At 35.1% G+C, this 23,138-nt stretch overlaps 3 protein-coding genes across 3 annotated transcripts; 2 read left to right on the plus strand and 1 right to left on the minus strand.

Moving 5' to 3' along the window:
* The first annotated feature begins 479 nt into the window (after window positions 1–479).
* On the plus strand, window positions 480–1,860 carry LOC143535424 (FCS-Like Zinc finger 2-like). Its single transcript, XM_077029683.1, has 2 exons — window positions 480–787; window positions 1,565–1,860. Exons 1-2 carry the CDS (start codon window positions 513–515, stop codon window positions 1,755–1,757), a joined length of 468 nt encoding a protein of 155 aa, XP_076885798.1. The 5' UTR covers window positions 480–512; the 3' UTR covers window positions 1,758–1,860.
* A 6,991-nt stretch (window positions 1,861–8,851) lies between these two features.
* LOC143535425 (uncharacterized) lies at window positions 8,852–11,893 on the plus strand. The gene is made up of 7 exons (XM_077029685.1): window positions 8,852–9,010; window positions 9,078–9,146; window positions 9,291–9,350; window positions 10,012–10,122; window positions 10,208–10,816; window positions 10,898–10,969; window positions 11,575–11,893. The coding sequence occupies exons 1-7, from the start codon at window positions 8,903–8,905 to the stop codon at window positions 11,806–11,808; spliced, it is 1,263 nt and encodes a 420-aa protein (XP_076885800.1). The 5' UTR covers window positions 8,852–8,902; the 3' UTR covers window positions 11,809–11,893.
* Window positions 11,894–16,031: 4,138 nt separating this feature from the next.
* LOC143535426 (subtilisin-like protease) lies at window positions 16,032–20,389 on the minus strand. The gene is made up of 2 exons (XM_077029686.1): window positions 18,787–20,389; window positions 16,032–16,658 (listed from the first exon to the last, which is right to left on the minus strand). The coding sequence occupies exons 1-2, from the start codon at window positions 20,387–20,389 to the stop codon at window positions 16,054–16,056; spliced, it is 2,208 nt and encodes a 735-aa protein (XP_076885801.1). The 3' UTR covers window positions 16,032–16,053.
* Between the last annotated feature and the right edge of the window lie 2,749 nt (window positions 20,390–23,138).

The raw sequence follows: 23,138 nt of genomic DNA on the forward strand, positions 1-23,138 counted from the left end.
TACCCACCAGCCTTAAGAGTATTCACGTTGGGTTCTTAACCTACGTCTTTATAATTGAGCTAAAACCTATTTTTTAGCGTTCAACGAATAATTCAAATGGACTACTTATTAAATTTATCATATCAGGAAAAATTTGTTTTTCGGTTCAGAGAAAACCCTCACGTAAGACCAACACCCGTAAGATGCGGTGAAATAAAACATATTCAATATAAAAATCCAACCAGTAAACATCACATACTCGCGTCGTTTCTATTATCACCCGATACCACATAAACTAAATACTCTTTTGTTGCATAAATACTTTTTACCGGGATCACAAACACATACAATCAATCACACGTGTCCAAAATTCTACTCTCAAATAATACAACCCATTCTTCCTTCTCCCATGGTTTATACTTTAGACTTCATACTCACCCGACCCGACCCGACCCGACCCGCTCTCACCAAATTTTCTTTATAAACCCCACCCCATTCCCTTCAATTTCCTCCACCCTCCGGTCACCAAAACAATGGAATCAGCAACCACTCGACGGCCTTATTTCCCCGAAGAAAACACGGGTCTTGCCTCTATTTCCGATATCGAAAACCCCGGGTTTTCGACGTCAATAACCAAACCTTTATACTCACCACGAAAGGCGTCGCTAAAAAACCTCTCTTCCTTAACTTCTCCGAGATCCGGAAGGTTTTCAAATACAAGATTTGATGAGCAACCGCCTCACTTCTTGGACGCTTGTTTTCTTTGTAAGAAAACACTTGGCCATAACAGAGACATATTCATGTACAGGTACTTTATTCATTCCAAACAGTTTACCGATTCTTTGTTTGGTGATTGAGTTTTGTTGCGGGTGTGCATGAAACCTAAAAAACAGATCCGAGACCTGAAATACCCAAACCGGAAAACATAGCTGAAACAAAACTGATGATTTGGTTTTATGTTTACATGTAAGAAAAACCGAACTGAATTTCTAGATTTTTATTTTCTGTTTTTAAGTAATTCATAGTATACATCTACCTTAAGTATTTTAGTTCAAATGTTTAGTAACTACATAAAAGTTATTGATTATCAAAATTATTTAGACTCAAATTCATTATTTTGTGTCAATTTCTTTTTCTGGTCCAAAAATTTTGAAGCTCAGCTTGGAAACCGAAAAATCCTAAACCGAATCCAAGCAGAAAAAACTAATAACGAAATCGATAAAACTGAAACCGAATCCAAACCAAAAAAAGATTAACGGAACTGGAAAAACCGAAACCGAACGAAATTCACAACTTTAGAAAAAAAACGAAAAAACCGAATCAAGACCAAAAAAACGAATAACACAACGGTTTTAAAAAATTCAAAACTGAAGTTTCGGATTTCGGTCTGGTTTTAGCCCCAAATCGAACCGAACTGTGCACACCCCTAATTTTTGATGTGATTTCTTTTGAGTCTTCAATTTTTTCATCAATTGGTAAAGTTTTCACCAAAAATAACTTTCAAATCTAGATCATAACCAACTAACCATATGTTATGTATATGCTTTAGTTTCATTTGTAACATGTTTTGTTACTAAATTTGTAGAGGTGACACACCCTTCTGTAGTGAAGATTGTAGATCAGAACAGATTTACATAGACGAAACAAAAGAAAAAACCAAGAATCTTTCTGCTTCAATGAGAGCTTTAAGGAAGAAAGAACAAAAACAGAATGGATCTTCCGTTACCGAAACTTCCCCAAAATACCCTTATCGCTCCGGTGCCGTCGTCGCTGCTTAACCAGTAATTTCAACCTAAACCGAAGGGTAAAACGGGAATTTTGTCCTAAAGGACTTCACTAGAGAGTTAAGAGAGAGCTACTTTTTTTTCTTTTTTCTAATTTACCTTGTGGGTTTTTACCCTGGTAAAAAGGAAGAAAATGGGATAAAGGTTAAATATTACCTATAGTACAAGTGTTTAATGCATGAAGTTATCGTACTAGCTAATATCGTAGTACATATATGATGCATAATAGTACCAAGCCCTTTATGCAACCATTTTTGGGGTGTGTTTGGCCTTTTGCTTTTAACCCCCGTTAGACGGGGTAAGAATGGAAAAAATATAATTCATAAGCGGTGTACATGTTTCAATACTTCATGCGCTTTTTATTAGTGAAATCTCAAAAGACTATTTCCAAATACAAGTTATGTCCTTGAAATTGAAATTAGTAGATCCTGATATACAAATCTTGACAATACCAAACTTGATTAAGATTCAAGGCAAATTCTAAAACTCAAGCAATTTGACGTTACTCGAACGAATCTCAACCCTTACGAAATTCTCATGTTAAAGGCTTCAAGTTTGACTCAAAAAACCCAATTTAACTCGCAACCAAAATTGAGATTTGCAGTCTGCTGGACAATGAGTTAAAACAATTTTACTATGGTAAAAAATTAAGAAAGCTGAACGAAGGTTACTTGTACTGTTAGTACAAGTGTTTAGTGCATGAAGCTAGTGTACTTGTACAATCTAATATAGTGTAGTACATATATGATATCACAATAGTAAGAAGTCCTTTATGTAACCATTTTTGTGGTGTGTTTGGCTCTTTCTATTGTATGGAAATGGTGACAATATCAATTTTTGTTTTGTTTTGTTTTGTTTTGTTGCTATTATTGGTTTTACTATTTATGCAAAATTGTAACTAGTTGTTATTTACAGTCGTTATGTTCAATTTAGCAAGTTTTGCAGTGGTAGAAAAACTAAATGATGTTTCTTTTTTAATCCAATTTTGTTTGCAATGTCTTTTGTCGTTTTTTGTTTTTCATAACAATGCATAAGATACCGAAAGCTTTGGCATCCTCAACATTGGTTTGGATGCGAAGGTGGCCTCTCGGAGTGTCAAACTTCGGAGCCTCATCTGATGACACAAATTTACCGGTGGTTATGAAAAGATCCAACATATAGAGTGTAGGGTCAAATGACTTCGATTTTTCTATATTTTATATGTATATAATATTTTACGACTAACCGTCAAAGGTTTGTTTGTATTTTTTCCGACCTTTGTATTTTCTTTAACTTATTTCGAAAATATCAATTTATAAGTGTTGCATTTGAAAAGGTAGGTAAACCAAAAAAAACAAAGTTTCATATATGTTTTGGTTATTCTTTCAAAAAAATTATTGATCATCACATTATCACGAGTCACTGCTTGACACCGTCAACTAGAGCCAACTTGTGGCTCGACAAGTTGACTCGTTTCTCTTGGCATCGATGATTTTCCTTATCTTTATGAAAATGTTATACAATTAATTAACTTCGTAAATTATATAAGTATTAAGTAGTACAACATTAGATCATCAATATATAAGGAAAATAACTTATTTGAGGCAACGCGTAAAGTTACTCGACCCAAATAAGCTCGTGAGTCTTATCAACTCAACTTTTTCTATGAGTGAGCTACTTTTAGCTAGAGCTTGGCTTGGAATTTTCTACAAACTAGTGATATCTAGGCAAATTAGCCTGATTTTTAATACTATCGAGCTAACATCTGACTTTAAAATTTATATGGCATAACAAGCTCTATGCGAATCCACATACGTTTTTAACAAGTTAATCGACACCATAACGATGAATAAGCCACTATGGTCTAAATGCAATCAAGGGTTATTACTATTATTTTGTAACCGTTTAAGGGTTACCAGTGGTCTCATCGCTTTTCTTTCCTTATTTTTTCCTTAAACTTTTTGTAATTTTTATATAATCTTTATAAAACATTAAGTAATCATTTTTTTTTATTGGCAAGTGGGAAGTTTCCTTATATGATGGTAAAGTGGGTTGCAAGTGGTTTCAGAAGTGGAAAAATAGCTTTTTCACGCATGTTATATCAACATCAAACTATAGGAAGGTATTGTACTTAAAGTTAACTGCACTTACCAACTATTAATTAAAAATACTTTAATGTATATATGTATTATATATGTACCAAAAACCAATATCAAAATTATGTTATGTTACTGTCTATGTTACTATCTATCAAATATTAAAATATCATTCAATAATATAAAACAAACGAACATTCAAGTCATAGCAATAATGCAATAATAATCTTTTAATGTTGTGCATATAATAATATATGCAATTGTTGAAGTTTCTAGATCTGTAACGGAAGAAGAGTAGTCAATATATTTGAAGCAAACGTATCATATAAATTGGTTTTACAAACAAATATTTTCATATATGACGATTTAAATGCATTATATGTTTGAAAGTTACCGTGCGTTGGGCGGGAATTCGGTCGGAGTTGGTTTGATTCGTTACGGTAAAAGTTTTATGACAAAAATTGAGGGGACAAAAAGTAAAGATGTAAGCTACAGGGACAAAAGATACATTACTAAAGTTGAAGAGTTAAAAAGTTAATATGTGAAATTAAAGTTAAAAGTCAAAAAGGTATATTTATAAAACTAAAGTTTATGAGCTAAAAAGTAAATGTATTAAAGTTTTGTGGAGTTTGCAAATTGCAACTACAAAAGTTGAAAAGTAGAAAGATGTGTAAACGTAAGTCTAAGGCCAAAAATTAAATATATTTAAGTTATGTGACAAAATTCAAGCAAACTAATGTTTATGAGCAAAATTTATGGATATATAAAGTTGTGTAAAAAATGTTAAACGTTTTGTTTTCTAAAGAAACCAAAATTTTTGGATAATTAGAATTTTGTTTTTTAGTTAACCAAAATATATTAAAGAAACCAAAAAGTTTGGTTTCTTAGACTTACGTTTTACATATCTTTCGACCTCTCAACTTTTGTAGTTGCAATTTGCAAACTCCACAAAACTTAACACATTTACTTTTTAGCTCATAAACTCTAGTTTTACAAATATACCTTTTTGACTCTAAACTTTAATTTCACATATTAACTTTTTAACACTTCAACTTTAGTAATGTATCTTTTGTCTTTTTAGCTTACATCTTTACTTTTTGCTCTCTCAACTTTTGTCATAAAACTTTTATCATTACGAATCAAAGTAAATATATTAAAGAAACCAAACTTTAATATATTAAAGAAACCAAAAAGTAAATATACTAATATCAAGTTACGCTTTGTTTTCTAGTTAAACTCAAATTTTCGGATAATTAGAATTTATCACATTTAACTACGGTATAAATTGTGTTAGGTTAACGGTTGAAGTGATAAACATGAACATAAACAAATATGTTTTAAATACAAGTTATTGTGTTGTAAGTTGTAACTATGGTGTAAATTATGTCAAGTTAATGATCGAATTGATGAACACGAACATAAAACACAATGACTGTATTTATGTGTTCAAGATATCACATTAATAGACACAAAAAAATCGTGTAACTCGTTTATATAAACGAGTTCAAATGGGTTGAGTTATATAAACGAGTTACAAACATGCCGAATCAGCTCTACTTTGTTTTTATTCATTAATGAATTATGAAAAGCATTCATAAAACTATAAAAGGGAAGGCAAATGAGAACACTCCATAATTTCTTGGAGAAATGAGCTGTAAACATTGTGATTCAACTCTATGAATATGGTCCCAAAGGTGTCCACCCAATATAAACAAACCAAAATGGTGAGGTCTTAACTCAACCACCTAAATATAATAAATACAATTGAATTTTATTTAACTTTTAATGATTGGTCGATCTGATGTGTCACATGTTGTCGTTTTATAAAATGTGGTTTATGTATTATTAATATTTTGGGGTACATGTTTGGTTTCTTGTTCTTTTTAAGAAAACGATCAATGGGAAGAGCTAAAAGAATATCTAGATGGCCGAATTTGAAAGGTTCGATTAACCCGTGTCAAAATAGATAATTTAAGGTTAAGCTTTTGAGAATGTTTGCTCGTTTTCAAATAAACTGATTGAAGCCGAATAATTTTCTTAGACCACGTGTTATAGGCTAACTAAAAAGTGAATGACACACTATCACGTCACATAGACAATAAGTTTTAACTGACACGCCCTTTAAGGCTTTAACTATCATATTGTGGTTTAACTAAAAATTAAATTAAAGAAAAAGTGTGAACTAAAACTTTGGTTTTAAAAAAAGTGTTATTGATTGATTTGGGGTGGGCCCATCTCGTTAATTTCTTACGGGCGTTAATGGGTTGGTGCTTCCCATTTTATTAACTTTAACATGCTTGTTTTGGTGTTTGTCGTCTAAAGGTGTAATGCAGCTTTGACGCCGGTTGGTTTAACGCCCATAAGACGCAATATTATAATATTTGTTTTTTCTTAGAAAGGAGGTTGTGTTTTCCTATCAATTTAAAACTGTCTTTAAGAAAATTATTAAAATGTTAGAAATTATTAAACTTTAATAGTGATTAAATATACATGAAATTGTTGATAAATACTTCTAAAAATAGACATTTGTCAAACTTTTTTTTTGAACGACCAACTAAGTAACGCCGGGTATTCCGTACTCGGCCCCCATTGGCTAAAGGTAGCCCGAGCCGGCCACAAGTTCGGACGGACGGAGCCCCTAGCAGTCCACCTATCGAGGGATTCCTCGGATAAAACCCGACCCCCTCGCCCGCCAAACGGCACAACAGCGAGGAGCCGGTAAAACCAGGTGAGATCAGGACTCGAACCCTGGTAAGCCAGGGTCATCACTCATATCTCTAATATAAATTGGTGATAGTGAGGTTTGAACCATCTACCTCTCACTAGTAAAATGAGTGCTTTACTATTGAGCCACATTCAATTTATAATATTTGTCAAACTAATAAAATGAAAATTAAGATATTTATTGTGAAAGATAAGGAAAGGATACAAGGTGTGATGGGGACTCCCGGGCCCACAACTAAAGAGACATAAATTGGACACCTGCCGAGAGTAATTAGTTGCTGTGATTTTAAGGCCCAATAAAGAGTCGGTGTATAGTGTATACCCAATGCGTTTTTAAGGCCCAAAGAAAAGAAATAGCACGCTGCAGTGCTGCACGTCTATGCAATGGATTTTAAAGGCCTAAAAGTGAAATGGTTGGGCTTAATAAACTAGGTTCGTGTGTTGCGTTTTGAGTCCAAATTGTTGTTTTGATAAAACTGAAAATATTTATAAAACAGAAACTTGCAAAAATAGTAAGTGGACTAAAAAGCAGGCAAAGAAACATAGCCTTTTATAAGGCATAATCAGTAACAGATAGGTATATAATTCCTATAGGCATTACTAGACAACGATGGAGCCTAAGCACATTGTCCCATATAACCTCGAAATATGCTTAGTCTGCTTTGTACTTGATATAATAATACTTAGAAACCTCTGGAGCTTAAACACATTATGCTAAACAACCTCAACCTCGTAATCTTGGGCACCTTTGTATCCTATACGTTGGTAGATAGTGCATTCACTTCTCATTCCATATCCAAATCTCTATAATTTAACTATAAAAGAATTCAATTTAAGCATCTCAGTGCTTTAGTTGAAAGATTCCATTTAAATTGGAATCTGGCCATTTATTATGACCTGCTAAACATCCATGGCTGAATGGTTAAAGCAGCCAACTCATAATTGACGAATTTGTAGGTTCAATTCCTATTAGACGCACGCCAATGGGACCCTCCAACAAGTATATTGGAATTAGCTCTTGTTCTTTCCATGACCCCTCTTAATGAAATAGGAGATCAAAGACTTGAAATATGAGTCACTTCGGTTCCCTCATATAAAATCTCATTTTCTAAAATATAACACATTTCATTCGCCGTCCCTATATTACCTCTTTTTAGTTATTTCTTCCCATATAATTTAAATAATATGTAAACATGTCAATCACCAAGGTAGCCGATTAAGATAAACCGACCAACCTTTTTCCTATTCTTCGTTTAGTCTCAATTCTTAACGAAATATGGCAACATATATTACGCAATCAAGCTTTTAGCATATAAACATCCTTTATCACGTAGGAAACCCTTTTAGATATAGTAACGGTATTCAAAACAATAACAAATGTACCAATTTTTTTTAATACCAAACAATAATCACATTCCTAATTTCTATGGTGGTGTAGTAATAGAAAGCCTAAGTTTCCCGATCGATACCCAAGTTCAATCCCCACAGATAACACTTGGCCGAGGGGGGGGGGGGGGTGATAAGTGGGTCAATGAAGGAAGATTGAGATCTTTGTGATCTCCAGTTTGATACTGAGGGCGTCAAGGTTTTTTCACTAGTGTGCATTCGGGCAGGTGAGTTTTTCTTAGAATTGGAGATAATTTGGAGGTGCTTAAGGGTTTCGTATGACTGGATTGGGCCAGCTGGTGGTGAAATTTTGTCATTTGGCCAACCCGTATGGAGTACCTAGACAGTTCTCTGCTTGTGCTTTTTTAAAATGTTGGCTTTCTTGTCTGTTAGGCCGCCACATTATCCAATTGGAGAGCCTCGTAGCCCACTCTGGCCAGACAATGTTGTTTTAACCGGGCTCACGCTGGCTTCAGAGTTTGCCTTGGACGTTCATTCGGAAAAACATACTGTCGGCTGCCACTTGACAGTCGTTGTGCCATCATAAGAGTATAAACCTTCGACGTAACAAACAGTGAGACGAAAACCCGCTTAGTCTCTGTTTGTTCACAGTTGAAAAAAAAATAAAAAAACAAAATATCTAAAATAAGTTTGCCGACAAAAACTCGATATGATAGCCTAGCATATCCTAAACCAATAACTTCTCGCCACGTCTGCCCGATCCAAAACAATCGGAGATCAGTAGTACCTACCTTTTTCACAACAGTAACGCTTAATAACATGTACAACCATGCATTAAACTTGTATTCCACTACAAAATTAACATTATTAACTCTGGAAAAGTAAATAAAACAGTCAACTAAAATAATGTCCTTGTCCTTATAAAATCTCCCACATTAACTACTTTCTTCTAGTTTTTGATAAAGAAAAAAAGAACATTTGATCCAAAAAACAATGGAGGGTTTAGTTAAAGGGTTGCTTGATATAGCAGTGGGTGGTGAAAACAAGAGAGAAAATGATGATGGGATTGATGAACGGTCCAGATCTGCTTCTTGGGCACAGGTTTTACAGGATGATTGTTATTTGTTTGTTTAAGGTTTTGGTTGCTGATGGATTGGATTATGTTCAGGTTGTGTCTGGTGATCAGGATCAGGATCAAGAGCACAAGTATGGTGGGAATAGTAATAGGAGGAATGAGGTTAGTGTCAAATTATTGAGTTGTTATGATTAGAGGTTTGGTAATTTATTTATTTGTTATTTTTTTAACATAAAAGTAGAAGTCAAACAAACAGTGCAACTACCCTTTTTTGAATTGAGATTTAGAGATTGGTGTTTTGTGTAGGAAGGGAGTTATGGGAGGAATGAGAATTGGGGATCTGGTGAATCAAGGAGGCATCAAAAGGTATACTTGAAATTTAATCATTTTTTTTTATAATTTGTAATTGTGATTCAGTCCGTAGATTAAATTATAAGAAAAGAAATACTAAACTCCAAACGAGTCAAGTGTTCATGAGCTGTTCAAGATCGGCTTGTTAAAAGCTTAAGCGAGCTCAAGCCTAAAATTAAATTTGTTTAATATATGAGACTGAGTGCAAGCTTCACCTATCGAGCTTGAGCCGGCTCACGAGCCTAAATGAACCTATTGATTATATAATTTTTATTTAATATATAAAGTATTTATAATAGTTATTAATATATGAAAAATTATGATAAAAGTAAGCAAATAATTTATATTATGTTTATATAAGAATTATAATATAATTAATATATATACAAAAAGTATAAATTTAATAAAATAATTATAAATAATAAACGAGTTGAGCCGGAGTTTGAAAAACTACTAATTAATGAGTTGAGCTCGAGTTTTAGATATAGATCTCGAAACTAGCCGAACTTGAGCTTACACGAGCTCGGCCTCAGCCCTCAGCTCGGTTTGGGTACAAAACTACAAACAGAAAATAGGTTTGAAAACAGAGGTGATTTAAACAATATATAACAAGATAATTCTAAAAACCAACATATCAAACAATACATAAACATCAAGTAATTCAAAAATTGTATAGGCCACGAACGAGGGATATGAAGGTGGTTATAATCAAAGCCAACCCGAACCAGAAGAAGCTAATGATGGCTGGGAAACAGTTGGAAAGAAGCCTCCAAGAAGACACCAACCGGTCTGTTATTAACTCATTAGTTATTGTACATTAATCCAGTAACATGTTTCACAACATTTTATTCAAATAAACTCATATTCAACAGGTTCGCAACGACAATTGGGACAACTTCAAACGGCCTGCAAGCGAGCAACAATATTCCAATGAGGTTGCAGATGATTCCCAACTGGAACCGACACAAGCCGAGCTTAACGACCTTGGAAAAGCTTGTAACAAGCTCTGGGAGCTCGATCACAACCGACTAACACCTGGAAAAGATTATGAAATCGATTGTGGTGAGGGAAAAAAGTCTTACCAAAAACAAGATATGGCAGAAGGAAGCTTGTTCACATGGTTAAGTGAAGATGTTCTAAGAAAACCGACAATTTCCCGATTCTGTTCGCTTTTAGATAATTATAATCCACATGAAGGGTACAAAGAGCAAGTCACATCACAAGAGAAGCAAGAACAGGCTGCATTTATTGAAGAAATTTGTAGAACCGCGCCGATTAAATATTTGTACAAATATTTATGTGCAAAGGGTGTTGTTTCTGAAGACTTTCAAGAGTTTAAAAGGTTGTTGACTGGTCTTTGGTTTGAGTTGTATGGCCGGGGCGGTACGTCTGGTTGTTCTTCAGCTTTTGAGCATGTTTTTGTTGGGGAAATTAAGAACCGAGGCGAGCAGTCAGTTTCTGGGTTCCATAATTGGCTTCAGGTGGGGTGGTTTTGATGTTGAACATGAAAATGATAGTTAAAATGGTTATTGTTGTAATTGTTTTGTCATTCGTGTATGTAGTTTTATATGGAGGAAGCAAAGGGGAGGGTTGATTATCAAGGGTATATCTTTCCTCGAAGGCGTGGGGAGATGGTATGTATTCTAAACTGACATACAAAGCGAAATCACAAAATGAATACTGATTAAATTGGCACTTATTAGCGCAAGAGATGTACTCTCCTGTGCCAGATGGAAATCTATTGCGGAATATAGAAATCTGTTGCATTTTTAAAATCTACTTCACGGTGCATGTGGAAGCTTCTGGTTGGCTGAAACAGTTTCTTAACTAAAAACAAGAAAAGTCAAATGATATTTTTGTAAACGAAAAAACGCAAGGCTATTTTATCAAACTTATCTGTCAAAAAGGTCATTTTGGTGATTTTCTTTTGGAATTAATAGCTCAGAAATGAAATTAAAGGTCTTAATAAATGCGTAAGTTAACGAAATAAAAGATTCAAGAGTTTTTACAAATGATGAATTGGGAAAAAGTCTTGAAAGTTGCTAAAACTTGGGGTCAATCTTGAAATTCAAAACTGGAGCTTCTTTGGGCCCGTAACACTAAACGCAGCAGAGGTTATGTCTGTTTTAAGTTGGGTCGTTTAACCCACTTGCCTTTGTCTCAGGATATTATTTGTACATTTGTTTTAGCGAACAATTATTAGAGAACTAATGATTTGTTTTAAAATCATAAAATGCAGCCTGATTCAGAGACGCAATTGCTGACACTTCAGTTTGAATGGAACGGTGTGCTGAAATCGGTGTCAAGCACGATGATTGGAGTTAGCCCGGAATTTGAAATAGCTTTGTATACGCTTTGTTTCTATATGGGTGGCGAGGATAACTACGTTGAACTTGATCCGTACTATGTCAACATCAAGTGTTATCGTCTTGGCAACAAACTAGGATCTGCTTTTCCCATTGCAGAATCTTAATATCATATGATCTGTAATCCAAGAAATGACTTATGTAACATAAGCCCCATCCATATGTTGTTCCTTATTGTCATGTCTTCCTTATTATTATTATTATTATTATTATTATTATTATTCCTTATTATTGCCATCCATACAGTTGTACTCACAAGTTTATTATTATTATTATTATTATTATTATTATTATTATTATTATTATTATTATTATTATTCAGAATACTTGGAAAGAGGACTAAAACTTATTATTACTGATGATGTTATAAAAATATATGTTTCTATGCATCCGAGTTTTATTAATTAAGTTTGAAGTTTTTGTGCTTTCACTAGACATGCTCTTTGTTTTATTAATCAATCAAATTTTAGGAAAATACTTTGTAATAACCTTATTTTGGACAACTTATTTTTAACTGTTTGATTTTGGTTTACATTAATAAATATTCTTTTAATTAACTCAATATGGTTGACTTAAAATCGTGATAATCGAATTGTGAACACCCTTATTTGGATATAAAAAAATTAATAAGACTTCATAAAGAGTCAAGATCAATACATTATATAGAAGTAACACAGTAACAGTCATTTGCAAATGAGCAACTAAATTATGTAGATGTAAATTAATGAACAACTAAAGTATGCAGATGTAAGCGATTATCAGCTGGTATCTTCAAAGGCTTTCTCTTACAAATTTGTTTAGATCTGATTACTTTAACTATCGTGTAACCGGTTTATTTAACATCTTTAAGTTAGTGTTTTTGTGTTTAATTGATACATTTGTCATTTTCGGATTAAGCCAACCCCTCTATGTTGACACAACCTGTTGAATGTACATCATGCAGGGCATGTTTTACCGGTTCCAATTGATCGAACTCGATCAATAACAAATGCTATTGGTCTATACTAAAGTAACAACATGATATGTACAAGAATAAACAGCTGTGCTTGACATTAAACGCGACCCTTTCATGAAGACCATATCAAACCTTAAAGTTATCAAAAAAATGTTAATTTACTCTAATACAAATTTTATGGATTTTGTAATTTAATAACATTATCAAGTTCCAAGAGGTTTCTTTTGTATTATTATAATATTAGCATAAATAACATAAACATTTTGTTATCTAAAGTGTCCAGGTTCAAACCTCACTAGGTAAATATCTTGGATGATCAACCGAAAAATAATCAAATAATCAACTTTAGGCTTATAAAATGATACTTGCCATTAAATAAACATTATATATAGAGATTCAAAGAATCAAATATAAGCTTCTTTTAATCAAATTAATGGTGATGCACAGCCTTCATCATGTTTGGTTTAAATTAATTATGTTTAACAAATTTTCTTTTATTTCAGAAACAACTAATATATAGTAATTCTGAAAATTTAACGACGAAACACCATCGAAAATCCTTACTTAGCTAATCAAATTTTTAAATGGCATGAAAACTGAACCTTTGTCGTTATCCTGTTGGCTTTTTCTAAAAGACGATCATATTAAAGCAAACATGATTACGATAAGCAATAGTAATTCCAAAAAAAAGATGATCATATACATATATTTTGGTTGATGTGTATTAAATTGTGTTCAACAAAACAAATTTAGAGGAAATCTCTACGTACGTAGCTAATACAATTCCACCTATATATCAACTCGCAAAAGTTTCTTATTAGAAACAACCTAAAGTTGATTAGATTTGCAGCAGGAGATCGAAAATGAAGGGCAAAGTGATCGCGATGTGTGGGATTGTTGCGGTGCTGGGAATAATATCAGCGGTTACTGGTTTTGCTGCCGAGGTTACCAGAGTTAAGGTAACAATAAAACTAAAGTTGGTTCATTGGTAACTAGAGTTATTAGCTTTATATTTTGGTTTACACACACACATGATACATATGCATAAATTTATACTATTTTTGGTATACTACTAGTAAACAGATAATCATTAATATCATTAGTTGGAATATAGAGGGCTTGTTTTCAGTTATTTATTATACAGAAAATATTATTTACCATTTAATCAATTATAGTAAACTTATTTACAGTTAAGTTTGCTATGGGTGAGAATTTACTTTGTATGTGTGTTGTACTCTCTTTTCGCTCTTTACAATTCTATACTCACCAAATATGTTAATACATTCATACATTTGTTGCACCAGTTATCCGATGTCCACATCGAGCATTCATCATGTGTTTACCAAGTAGCCCGGCACTTGGCCTCGGTATAGTGGCAGCCGTATTTATAATCATAACTCGAATCGTTTTACTCATACTGGTCGGGTGCTGTTGTTGTCATCGTCCTTGTGGCTCCACTTCAACCGCGATTCCCGTTATCTTCGATATCTTGTCATGGTATGTAATTAACAAGCAACTAATCATTAATTATTTGTAACATTATAAGGGAATCATAAGATAGTTTTTCGATTTTTGGAAATCCAGGATAGCCTCAGTTGTAGCAATGATTTTGTTATTTGGAGGTGCGGCGCTAAATAATCGAGAGGGCGGGCAGATAGATTCGCAAGGTAGAATCTTGTGTTACGCCATAAAACCTGGAATCTTGGCAACAGGGGCCGTGCTTTCACTTTTAAGTGCCATTTTCGGGATTGTTGCGTATGCTTTGTTATCTTCGGCTAAGCAAATGGCCCCACAACTCGAGTTTGCGCTTCCTGTTGCCGCCAATGCTGATCAAGAGAAAAACATCCCTCTGCCTCCACAGCAGTAACTTGTTTGTTTTGTGTCAATTATGTTCGTAATTCCTTTGTGTTTTTGGTTTAAGTTATTCGTTAATACTATGGTCTGTTAATCCACTCGTCGAGTATTCTTTTTTCTTTATTTTTTAACGCGCAACAGGTTTTCACTACCACAAAAACGATCACACGGTAAAAAGTAAATTTTTGCGACCAGTATTGGTGGCTGCTTAAATCCTGGTTGCTAATTACTTTTGCGACATAAATCCTGTCGTCACCGATTTTGCGACCGGATATTCACCGCAAATCTATGGATCAAGCAAAAAATTGAAGAATGATAGAACGCTGGAATGATTAGTTTTTTCGATGATAAACTTCAAATAATAAGTGTACATGGAATAAGAAGCATACACTAAATAGTATGACAAACTTATCTAGTGACTATGACTCTTTTATTGACCCGGATAAAACCAACACTAAGCACATAACCTGCATGATTCTAACAACCAATAAATAGAAACATAATTTTGAATGTTACTTTTAACAATTTAATAACTAGTCGTTTTTGCGAATGACTTTGTGCCCGAACCTTTAGCGATCAAGGTCCAAGGTTGTGATTGAACTGTTAGTAATTGTATTCGCTACCAAAACTATTTGCGACAGAGCCATTTTGCATTGAACTGTAATTGACTACAATTGTGACTGAACCTATTTACGACCAATTTTGCAACCAAACAAGTATTTACTTCAAACTTGCAACCAGTTATATTCCTAATCATTTTCACGACCCAATTAATTTTTGTTTTAATTTGTATAAATAGCGATTCTATTTGCGATAGAAACCTTTTCATTATATCGTTACCAATTTTACGATCATTTATAATTTTTTATTTTGAATCTCGTGCCAACACAATATCTATGGTACCCACAAGTTTAATTAAGCTACACAACACACCCGCAACTTTTAATAAGTTACACAATTGACCCCTCAAAGTACAAGTTTCATTAACTTACACAAGATACCCACAAGCTTCAATAAGTTAATCAAGTAACCCCCCAAAAATTTTTAACGCTCAAGTTTCATTTACATACTTAACACCACAACATTTTAATATGGCTACCTTCAAGTTCCATTAACTTAGACAAACATCCTCAAGTTTCAATATGGTAACCCAAATTTTTAATATGGTACCGAAGCCAACCTACTAAGCCCCGCTGCTGCAATGCACAATTTTTTTTTGCCCTCTTGTAAATAGATTTAGGGTTTTGTTTGCCATCTACATTTTGTAAGTTCTGATTCTTAACATAGATGCTAATTGTTTCATTTGTTTGTAAATGTATACTATAAGTGGTTACAACTTTATTAAATTATTTTCTGATTAATAGAAGATTTATAAATTGTTACAACTTATTTAAGAATAATGCATTGATGATTCTTATAACGTTACATAAGAAGTTAGATAAGTAGAGGCGAAGCCACAGAGGCAGACAAGATGGGAATTAGGAAACAAGCAAGAAAGAGAACAAGGAGACTATCACAAAGATGGCTAGATCATCATTGTCGCTTACACATACTTGATAACGAATGGGGTTCTAACCAAGTATTTACCAGAACGCCAAGCCATCGTTCCTTCACCATAAGGAACATTTACTTTCATGTCACTATGACGTCTAAACGTTAGTTCATACGTTAACTTTTGGTATATTTCGGTGAATTCCAAAGTAGGATTGTGAATTTGAAGAACTATACCCTTTGGAACAATAACATCCGACCCCGATATTGTGTAAGTGGAATTCGCCTCACCAACGTTTGTCACCGTCCGCGTGCATGTTTTGTTTTCGCCGCTTGCTAATGTCATCACAAAGGAAGGATAGTTTAGTTGTCCTTCAGGAATGGTTTTCGCGCATGAAACTGTTTTCGTGACAATGATTCCGACTTGTTGGCTTGTGTATCCGAGTCCGCACAAATAAGGAATGTAATCATCAGGTTCAATGTCAAAAACCAGCCCGGGATCATTAGCTTTTGATGGATTCACATGGCCTGACCCTATGGCAAATCTGTCTGCTTGGAGCCCGTTTTCTTCCGCAATAGGGTTGCCATTTAGGCTTACTTGATCAGCTGTTGTCATGATTGCTGATTTAATAGCCGCAGGTGACCAGTCAGGATGAACTGTGTAAGGCCCCGTTGCCGGTAGCCCTACTTTCGTGTTGGATTTACTCATAAACGTAGTTCTAAATATCAGAGTTATTTAAAACATTCGCGGAATATAAAAGCTTTCATAAAACATTTCATAACAAAACACGTCTTGTCTTAAAACATCATTTTGTCTTTCAAAATAAACGAAACATTAAACTTAAACGTCTTGGGTCTTCCGATGCCAGCCTCTTATTCAGTGCCACGTGTCTCCTCAAGCGAGCTGCCTCATCCTACTCACCTGCGTGCATACTAAAAGTCAGCTACGCTGAGTGAGTTCTAGTTAATCATACACTATACAATACACAAAAACTTATTTTCTTTCATTCATACTTTCATACTTTCTTTTGTATTAACTTACTTTCATATCTTACGTTATAAAGAGCATTACGCCCTACCTTCCTCGAGTATTATTAGGGCTCGGTACCCTATTCCTCGAGTATTATTAGGGCTCGGTACCCTCCTTCCTCGAGTATTATTAGGGCTCGATACCCTCTTTCCTCGAATATTAGTAGGGTTCGGTTCCCTAGTTCTCGAATATTAGTAGGGTTCGATTCCCTCTTCGTTACCATACAACCACCCTTTCCTTCTTTTGTTAACTTTATCACATTCATACACATAAGCATACATATCATACTTTCCTTATACTTAGCGTTACAACCTGACAGTACGTGCAATATCCGAAGATCGTTCACGTACCGTCAAGCCATCATTCATACATATCACATCATTCACATAAGGCATACACTTATCTCTTAGGATAAGCGTATTAACAAACATATCGAGTATGCACACAGCCCCGAAAACATAACACATAAATGGGGCTAGAAACTCACCTGAACACGGTTACGTTCACCGTTAATCGTAATCCCTTTCTTCAGTTGTGCACGGCTGACTGTATAACAAGTATACATATCAATTAACTATCACTACTCATATCATCTTTCTAGTCTTAATTACTACCCACAACGAACGGGGGTCCGGGGGCAGCGCCCCTGGCAGCGGGGTCTAGGGGCGGCAGCCCCTAGCAGGGTCCAAGGGGCAGAGCCCCTGGCTGGGGTCGAGCTGCCAGGTTAGCTTGGAAAAATTTTATTTACATTAACTGTCTTAACACATTTTTCATTAGGTTTTTAATTTATTTTCTAATCGAACTTGACTTTAGGCGAAGTTAAACCTTAGGCGAACTTAGCTTTAGGCGAAGTTGTCATCAGGCGAACTTAGCTTTAGGCGAAGTTAACCTTAGGCGAACTTAGCTTTAGGCGAAGTTGTCATCAGGCGAACTTAGCTTTAAGCGAAGTTGTCATCTGGCGAACTTAGCTTTAGGCGAAGTTGTCATCAGGCGAACTTAGCTTTAGGCGAAGTTGTCATCAGGCGAACTTAGCTTTAGGCGAAGTTGTCATCAGGCGAACTTAGCTTTGCAGGCGAAGTTCATCAGGCGAACTTAGCTTGCAGGCGAAGTTGTCGGCTGCAGCTACTGTTCCTTCTTAAATCCTTCGTTTCTTAACCAAATAACTCGATTTAGGTATCCACGGAATCGTCTGACCAGCGCCTACAAACCCCAACCATCAAATCGACCTAACATCGATGTTTAAAGGGTGCGATTTATGCATATAGGTTACGGGTTCTTTTATCAATCGATTAACCCATCAAATCATAACCATTTTCAGTAAGTTTAGCTTTGTTGGATTCGTTTTTACCATACAAACACAGATCTATCATTTCTATACTAATCCAAACCTAAACGAACAAGTTCTCGATATAAACGTACCGTAAATGAGTCGAACTACGAACACGAGCTGGTCTTGCTGCTTTGGTTCGTCACGACGATCTAGCACCAGCAAGCTCGGGTCCTCGTCTTTGGATCTTGGTTCGGGTCGTGTGTGTTTTGGAGTGTGTTAGAGAATAAGATGGAAATGAATGATGGTTTAGGGTTTAGGGGATATTTATATCCCTTAAAGCCCATGGACCTAAGGCCCATTCTCATTTAACCCATCTCAATTAATCTAAGTCCATGATCCGTTCTTTACTCGACATTAATTAATTAATAACGCGAAATCACTAAACGTAACTTTCTTTATTCACATTATAAATTTTAGGATGTTACAAACTGCTTTCAATAATGCTGCTATGCCTGCCAGATGAGGGCAAGACATTGAGGTACCAGATAGCATATTAAACATAGAGCTTGTTTGTGTGCTGCTCTCAATAGAAACTAGCCATGCTGCTAGCACCATAACGCCTGGGCCAATAATATCTGGTTTCAAGATTTGAGGGCTTTGCAAATTTGCCCCCCTAGATGAGAAATGAGCCACAGTAGGAGCTGAATCTACACCGATCATAGTTCCCCGGAACAACAAAGTGGCCATGGGGGACACGGTTGAGTTAATATACGTCTTAATCGCGACTCCTTCTTTGTATCCGACATGGGATGCTGGAAGAACATGATAATCCGCCGTAGTAAATTCACCATCTGCCGCTTGGTTTAGTAGAATCATCGCAGCACCTCCAGCATTATTTACTGTTTGCCCTTTATCAATTCCCGGTATTATGCCTCTATCACACACTACCACCTTCCCTTTAACGTCCACATGGTCCAATGATCCTTCCATACACAACGATGTGTTTTGTTCACCATTCGATCCCGGGTACACCAAAGGCAGATATGTTTCAAGGAAATCTTTTGGTTGGAAAAACGATTCTCCATCTAACAAATCCTTGTTTCCAAGCCAAAAAAATGCAACTATTTTCCGATCAATGGTACTAGCACCTACCGTAAGAATCCATGGAGCCTCATTCACCAAGGTAGAGTTAGAAGGACCGGAATTACCCGCAGAACAAGCCACAAATATGCCTTTCTGTATCGCAGTAAATGCACCTAATGCGATACCATCATCATAGAATGGAACAGAATCTAGGCCTATCGATAGAGAAAGCACATCTACGCCATCTTCAACTGCTGCATCCATTCCAGCTAAGATCACACTCTCCGGACATTCAACCTTCACACACACTTTATACATAGCTACATGCGCAAGTGGCGCCATCCCAGCCACGGTCCCTTTGGCGTTTCCCAATAAACTCGCATCATTCACAAAATTACCAGCTGCAGTGCTCGAAGTATGTGTACCATGTCCCACTTGATCAAAGTGCGTATCGTTCCCACCTGATGTAAGATCCCGCAACCCGATCAGTTTATTATTGCACCCTTCAATTTCACTGTTCCCTTTCCATCTTGCTGGTGGTGGCGGGACTCCATTGTCGTTAAAAGACGGATGACTTGGAGTCGTTCCAGTGTCTAAAACCCCAATTATGACCCCCTTTCCGTAATTCGAACCGGCCCAGAAACCTAAATTCTGGTGCAGCCCCAAGAAGTTGGGAGTATGAGTTGTGTGTTTCATGTACATTCTTTCAGGCCTTGCAAATAAGAAACCCTCCATATTTTCCATCGTCTTGACATGATCTGCAGATAGTTTCGCTGCAAACCCGTTTAGGACATTATGATATGCAAACACCATGGTTGCTTCATCATTTTCACCGGTAGTGGCCCGTGATAAAAATGATTGGTACCAGTTTTGACGATCTTGTTTTAGAACAAATTGTTGAGTCTTGGATGAGTCTAAATGGACAATGTAGGTTTTGACTTCATCCGCATTGGCCGAAATTAAGGTTAAAATGGTTGCTAACATTAGAAACAATATGGAAGCCATTGCAGCTACTGGTGTAAGAGATTTTGGGTGAGTTATGAGAACATATATCTGTGCTCAATCACAAGTGTATTTATAGATGAGCTGGGGCAGGTGGTACCGGCCAACTAATAATAATTTATGCATGAATTGAAAGACGGTTGGATGACTCCAGATTTCGCTTGTCAGATTTTGTTGAAAGTATCATCAAGGCAACTTTGGATTGACCGGAAAATAGTGTTTATGTATCCTATTTCGAGTAATGTTATTATCGCATTCAAACTTCAATGATTACTGAAAAAGGCAATGGATTGGACATAATGTTAGATTATGTTACTAGAAGACATATAGGATAACTATTTTAATAACACAATTTTAGTTACAGGCCAACAAATTCAGCCAAAAGAGAGAGAAAAATTAGGACGTTTTGTCTTTTGTTTACTTATGATCAGTGTATATTTTAATGCATTTTAATGTAGTTTAACTAGTTCATTATGGATTGGCTTTTATCATTTACATAGAGGATTTATATTACACCCATAATATTTAAAAATAATAATCTTTATAATATGTTTGAATGCGGAAAATATGGTCCCATTATTTCATTTCTTTCTTAACCACCAAAATAAATATGTGTTTCAACGTCTAGTTTAACTCAAATCATCTAAACTGATATGTACTTTTAAATCCAATACGACACAATAATAAAAAAAAAACGACATTTTACAACTTTTCAAGTAGTGGTAAAGTTTCAACTTGTAGTCTTGTAGATGTGTGTTTGTTGTTTGGTCCCGACCCCTTGATCATCATCCAACACCTTGTCCTTGAGCATGCCCTAAGACAAACACCCGCACAAGTTAGTATTACAACATAAAAGATCATGCTATAAGGGTATGCACTAACACCAAACCAAAACGCAACAAACTGGTAGGAGAAAAAGGGTAGGCATAGCCTACGCCCCCTACAGCTCTGGGGCTTTAAAACAACATATTCCTGGCCTAAGTAACACCCAAAAGGGGGTATGATGCATCCCCTGCAGCACCACGTCTTATTTTCTTCATCGTTATTTGACACATCCAATTCCGGGCTTCGCGTACCTGTTTCTAATCACGATATCCACAACTGATTGAAGTTAACTGATAACATGAAACAATATCTCAGCATGATTCCTAATTAGAAATCATTATCGTTGTATTACAATAAACCAAATTCATCCAGACGGGCCAAAATCAGGTTTTTTGCTTTATCGTCAACTTTTCGTTCCTTCCATCTCTCATAAACATATATATTTTCTTTATTAAACATAACATACTCTTAAAGCTAAAAGATAATTTATCCGTCCGCTGGACCCGTTGTCATTTGGTTAATTATGTATACCAGTTTCACCAATTATAAACATATTGCTGAAAATCACGATTTTATTAACGAAACAAGCATAAAACCATATCAAACTATTTCGGAAAATTCTACAAAAATTCCATAAAATAACTTATGATGTTAACTAACATCCTACCAAAAATCATGACATAATAAAATGATTAAGACCCCGAAACGGCACCTGCAAGTGGGCTGACCTGGTTGCTGAAACTCACGATTTTAGTAACGAAACACGCATAAAACCATATCAAACTGTTTCAGAAAATTCTACAAAAATTCCATAAAAGAACTTATGATGTTAACTAACATCCTACCAAAAATCATGTCATAATAAAATGATTAAGACCCCGAAACAGCACCTGCAAGTGGGCTGACTTCGTTCAGACGGCAAACATAAATCGGTTTTGAAAACTTCTTTTGAACTCTTAGCTCAAACCATTTTACTTGAAACCTTTTATAGGGCCTAGACAAATGTTTGAAGAATGATGAATCTAAATTTCATAAAGAACCGACGTTGTCAAATACCCGAAATAATCCTCGACCCGTAACTATGTACTATAGACAGCAATACACTCTTCATCCAACTAATCACAATTCAAATCTCATAAAATGTATGTCCAAAAGTTAACCACTATAATATGAAAATATGAACTGTTAAGTTATATACATCCGGGGTACAGATGACTTACATTGTACTTCATTACTTTGCTTTTGTTGGTCTTGGCTCCTGATAATCTTCAAGTCCCTTATGTCTCCCTCTCTCTCTCTCTGCTCGTCGACACCAGGGGCGATGCTCCCCTGGTTTTCATCTGAACGTTCCTTTCTTTTTTTGTTTGTTTAATTTCTTAAAATCACCACTTTAATTCTAGTTTGCTCAATTGACCAGAATGGCCCTCGAAATTTTCAATACAAGTTGGGATATTTCTAAACACTTAACTTTTGTCACATGCATACCCCCAATACTCAAAACATCTTTTAAAATGTTAAAATATACTATGTCTGTTTGGGGTATATGAATTACAATACATATTTTAAATCACCCGCTAATATTGGGATGTTACAATTTATATGTTTTTTTAATTGTATTTTTGGTTGTAGTTAAAGAACACAGATCGAGCTAATAATGATATAAATGAGTTTTTAATTAAAAAGGATTTAGGAGTTATATGGGCTTATTATAATTCATGAGTCATTAATTAATTTATGCAGGCTATTGATTAGTTTATTTAATTTGACTCACACATTTATTTATTCTAACTGACAGCCAAATTAATTTGGAGTTAACTCAAAAGTCAAAACACACAAGAAGAAAAAGAGAGGCAGAAGAAAAGACAAAATTGATTGGTTTGGATTCGACTATAACCATGAAATACATAATCTGGGCTGCAACCAAAAG

This window comes from Bidens hawaiensis, unplaced genomic scaffold (genome assembly GCF_021521415.1).
Source record: "Bidens hawaiensis isolate Kalapana, Puna unplaced genomic scaffold, B.hawaiensis_p1.1 tig00010472_1, whole genome shotgun sequence".
In the NCBI taxonomy this organism is placed as follows: domain Eukaryota; kingdom Viridiplantae; phylum Streptophyta; class Magnoliopsida; order Asterales; family Asteraceae; genus Bidens; species Bidens hawaiensis.

Excerpts from the sequence above, each read along its gene's own strand:
- LOC143535424 (XM_077029683.1), top strand. The coding sequence starts at position 513 with ATGGAATCAGCAACCACTCGACGGCCTTATTTCCCCGAAGAAAACACG. Across the intron at positions 788-1,564 it reads AGAGACATATTCATGTACAG|AGGTGACACACCCTTCTGTA; the intron begins GTACTTTATTCA and ends CTAAATTTGTAG.
- LOC143535425 (XM_077029685.1), top strand. The coding sequence starts at position 8,903 with ATGGAGGGTTTAGTTAAAGGGTTGCTTGATATAGCAGTGGGTGGTGAA. Across the intron at positions 9,147-9,290 it reads ATAGTAATAGGAGGAATGAG|GAAGGGAGTTATGGGAGGAA; the intron begins GTTAGTGTCAAA and ends TGTTTTGTGTAG. Across the intron at positions 9,351-10,011 it reads AATCAAGGAGGCATCAAAAG|GCCACGAACGAGGGATATGA; the intron begins GTATACTTGAAA and ends AAAATTGTATAG.
- LOC143535426 (XM_077029686.1), bottom strand. The coding sequence starts at position 20,389 with ATGGCTTCCATATTGTTTCTAATGTTAGCAACCATTTTAACCTTAATT. Across the intron at positions 16,659-18,786 it reads AGCATTATTGAAAGCAGTTT|TTCATCCTGACTGGTCACCT; the intron begins GTAACATCCTAA and ends GGCCTTACACAG.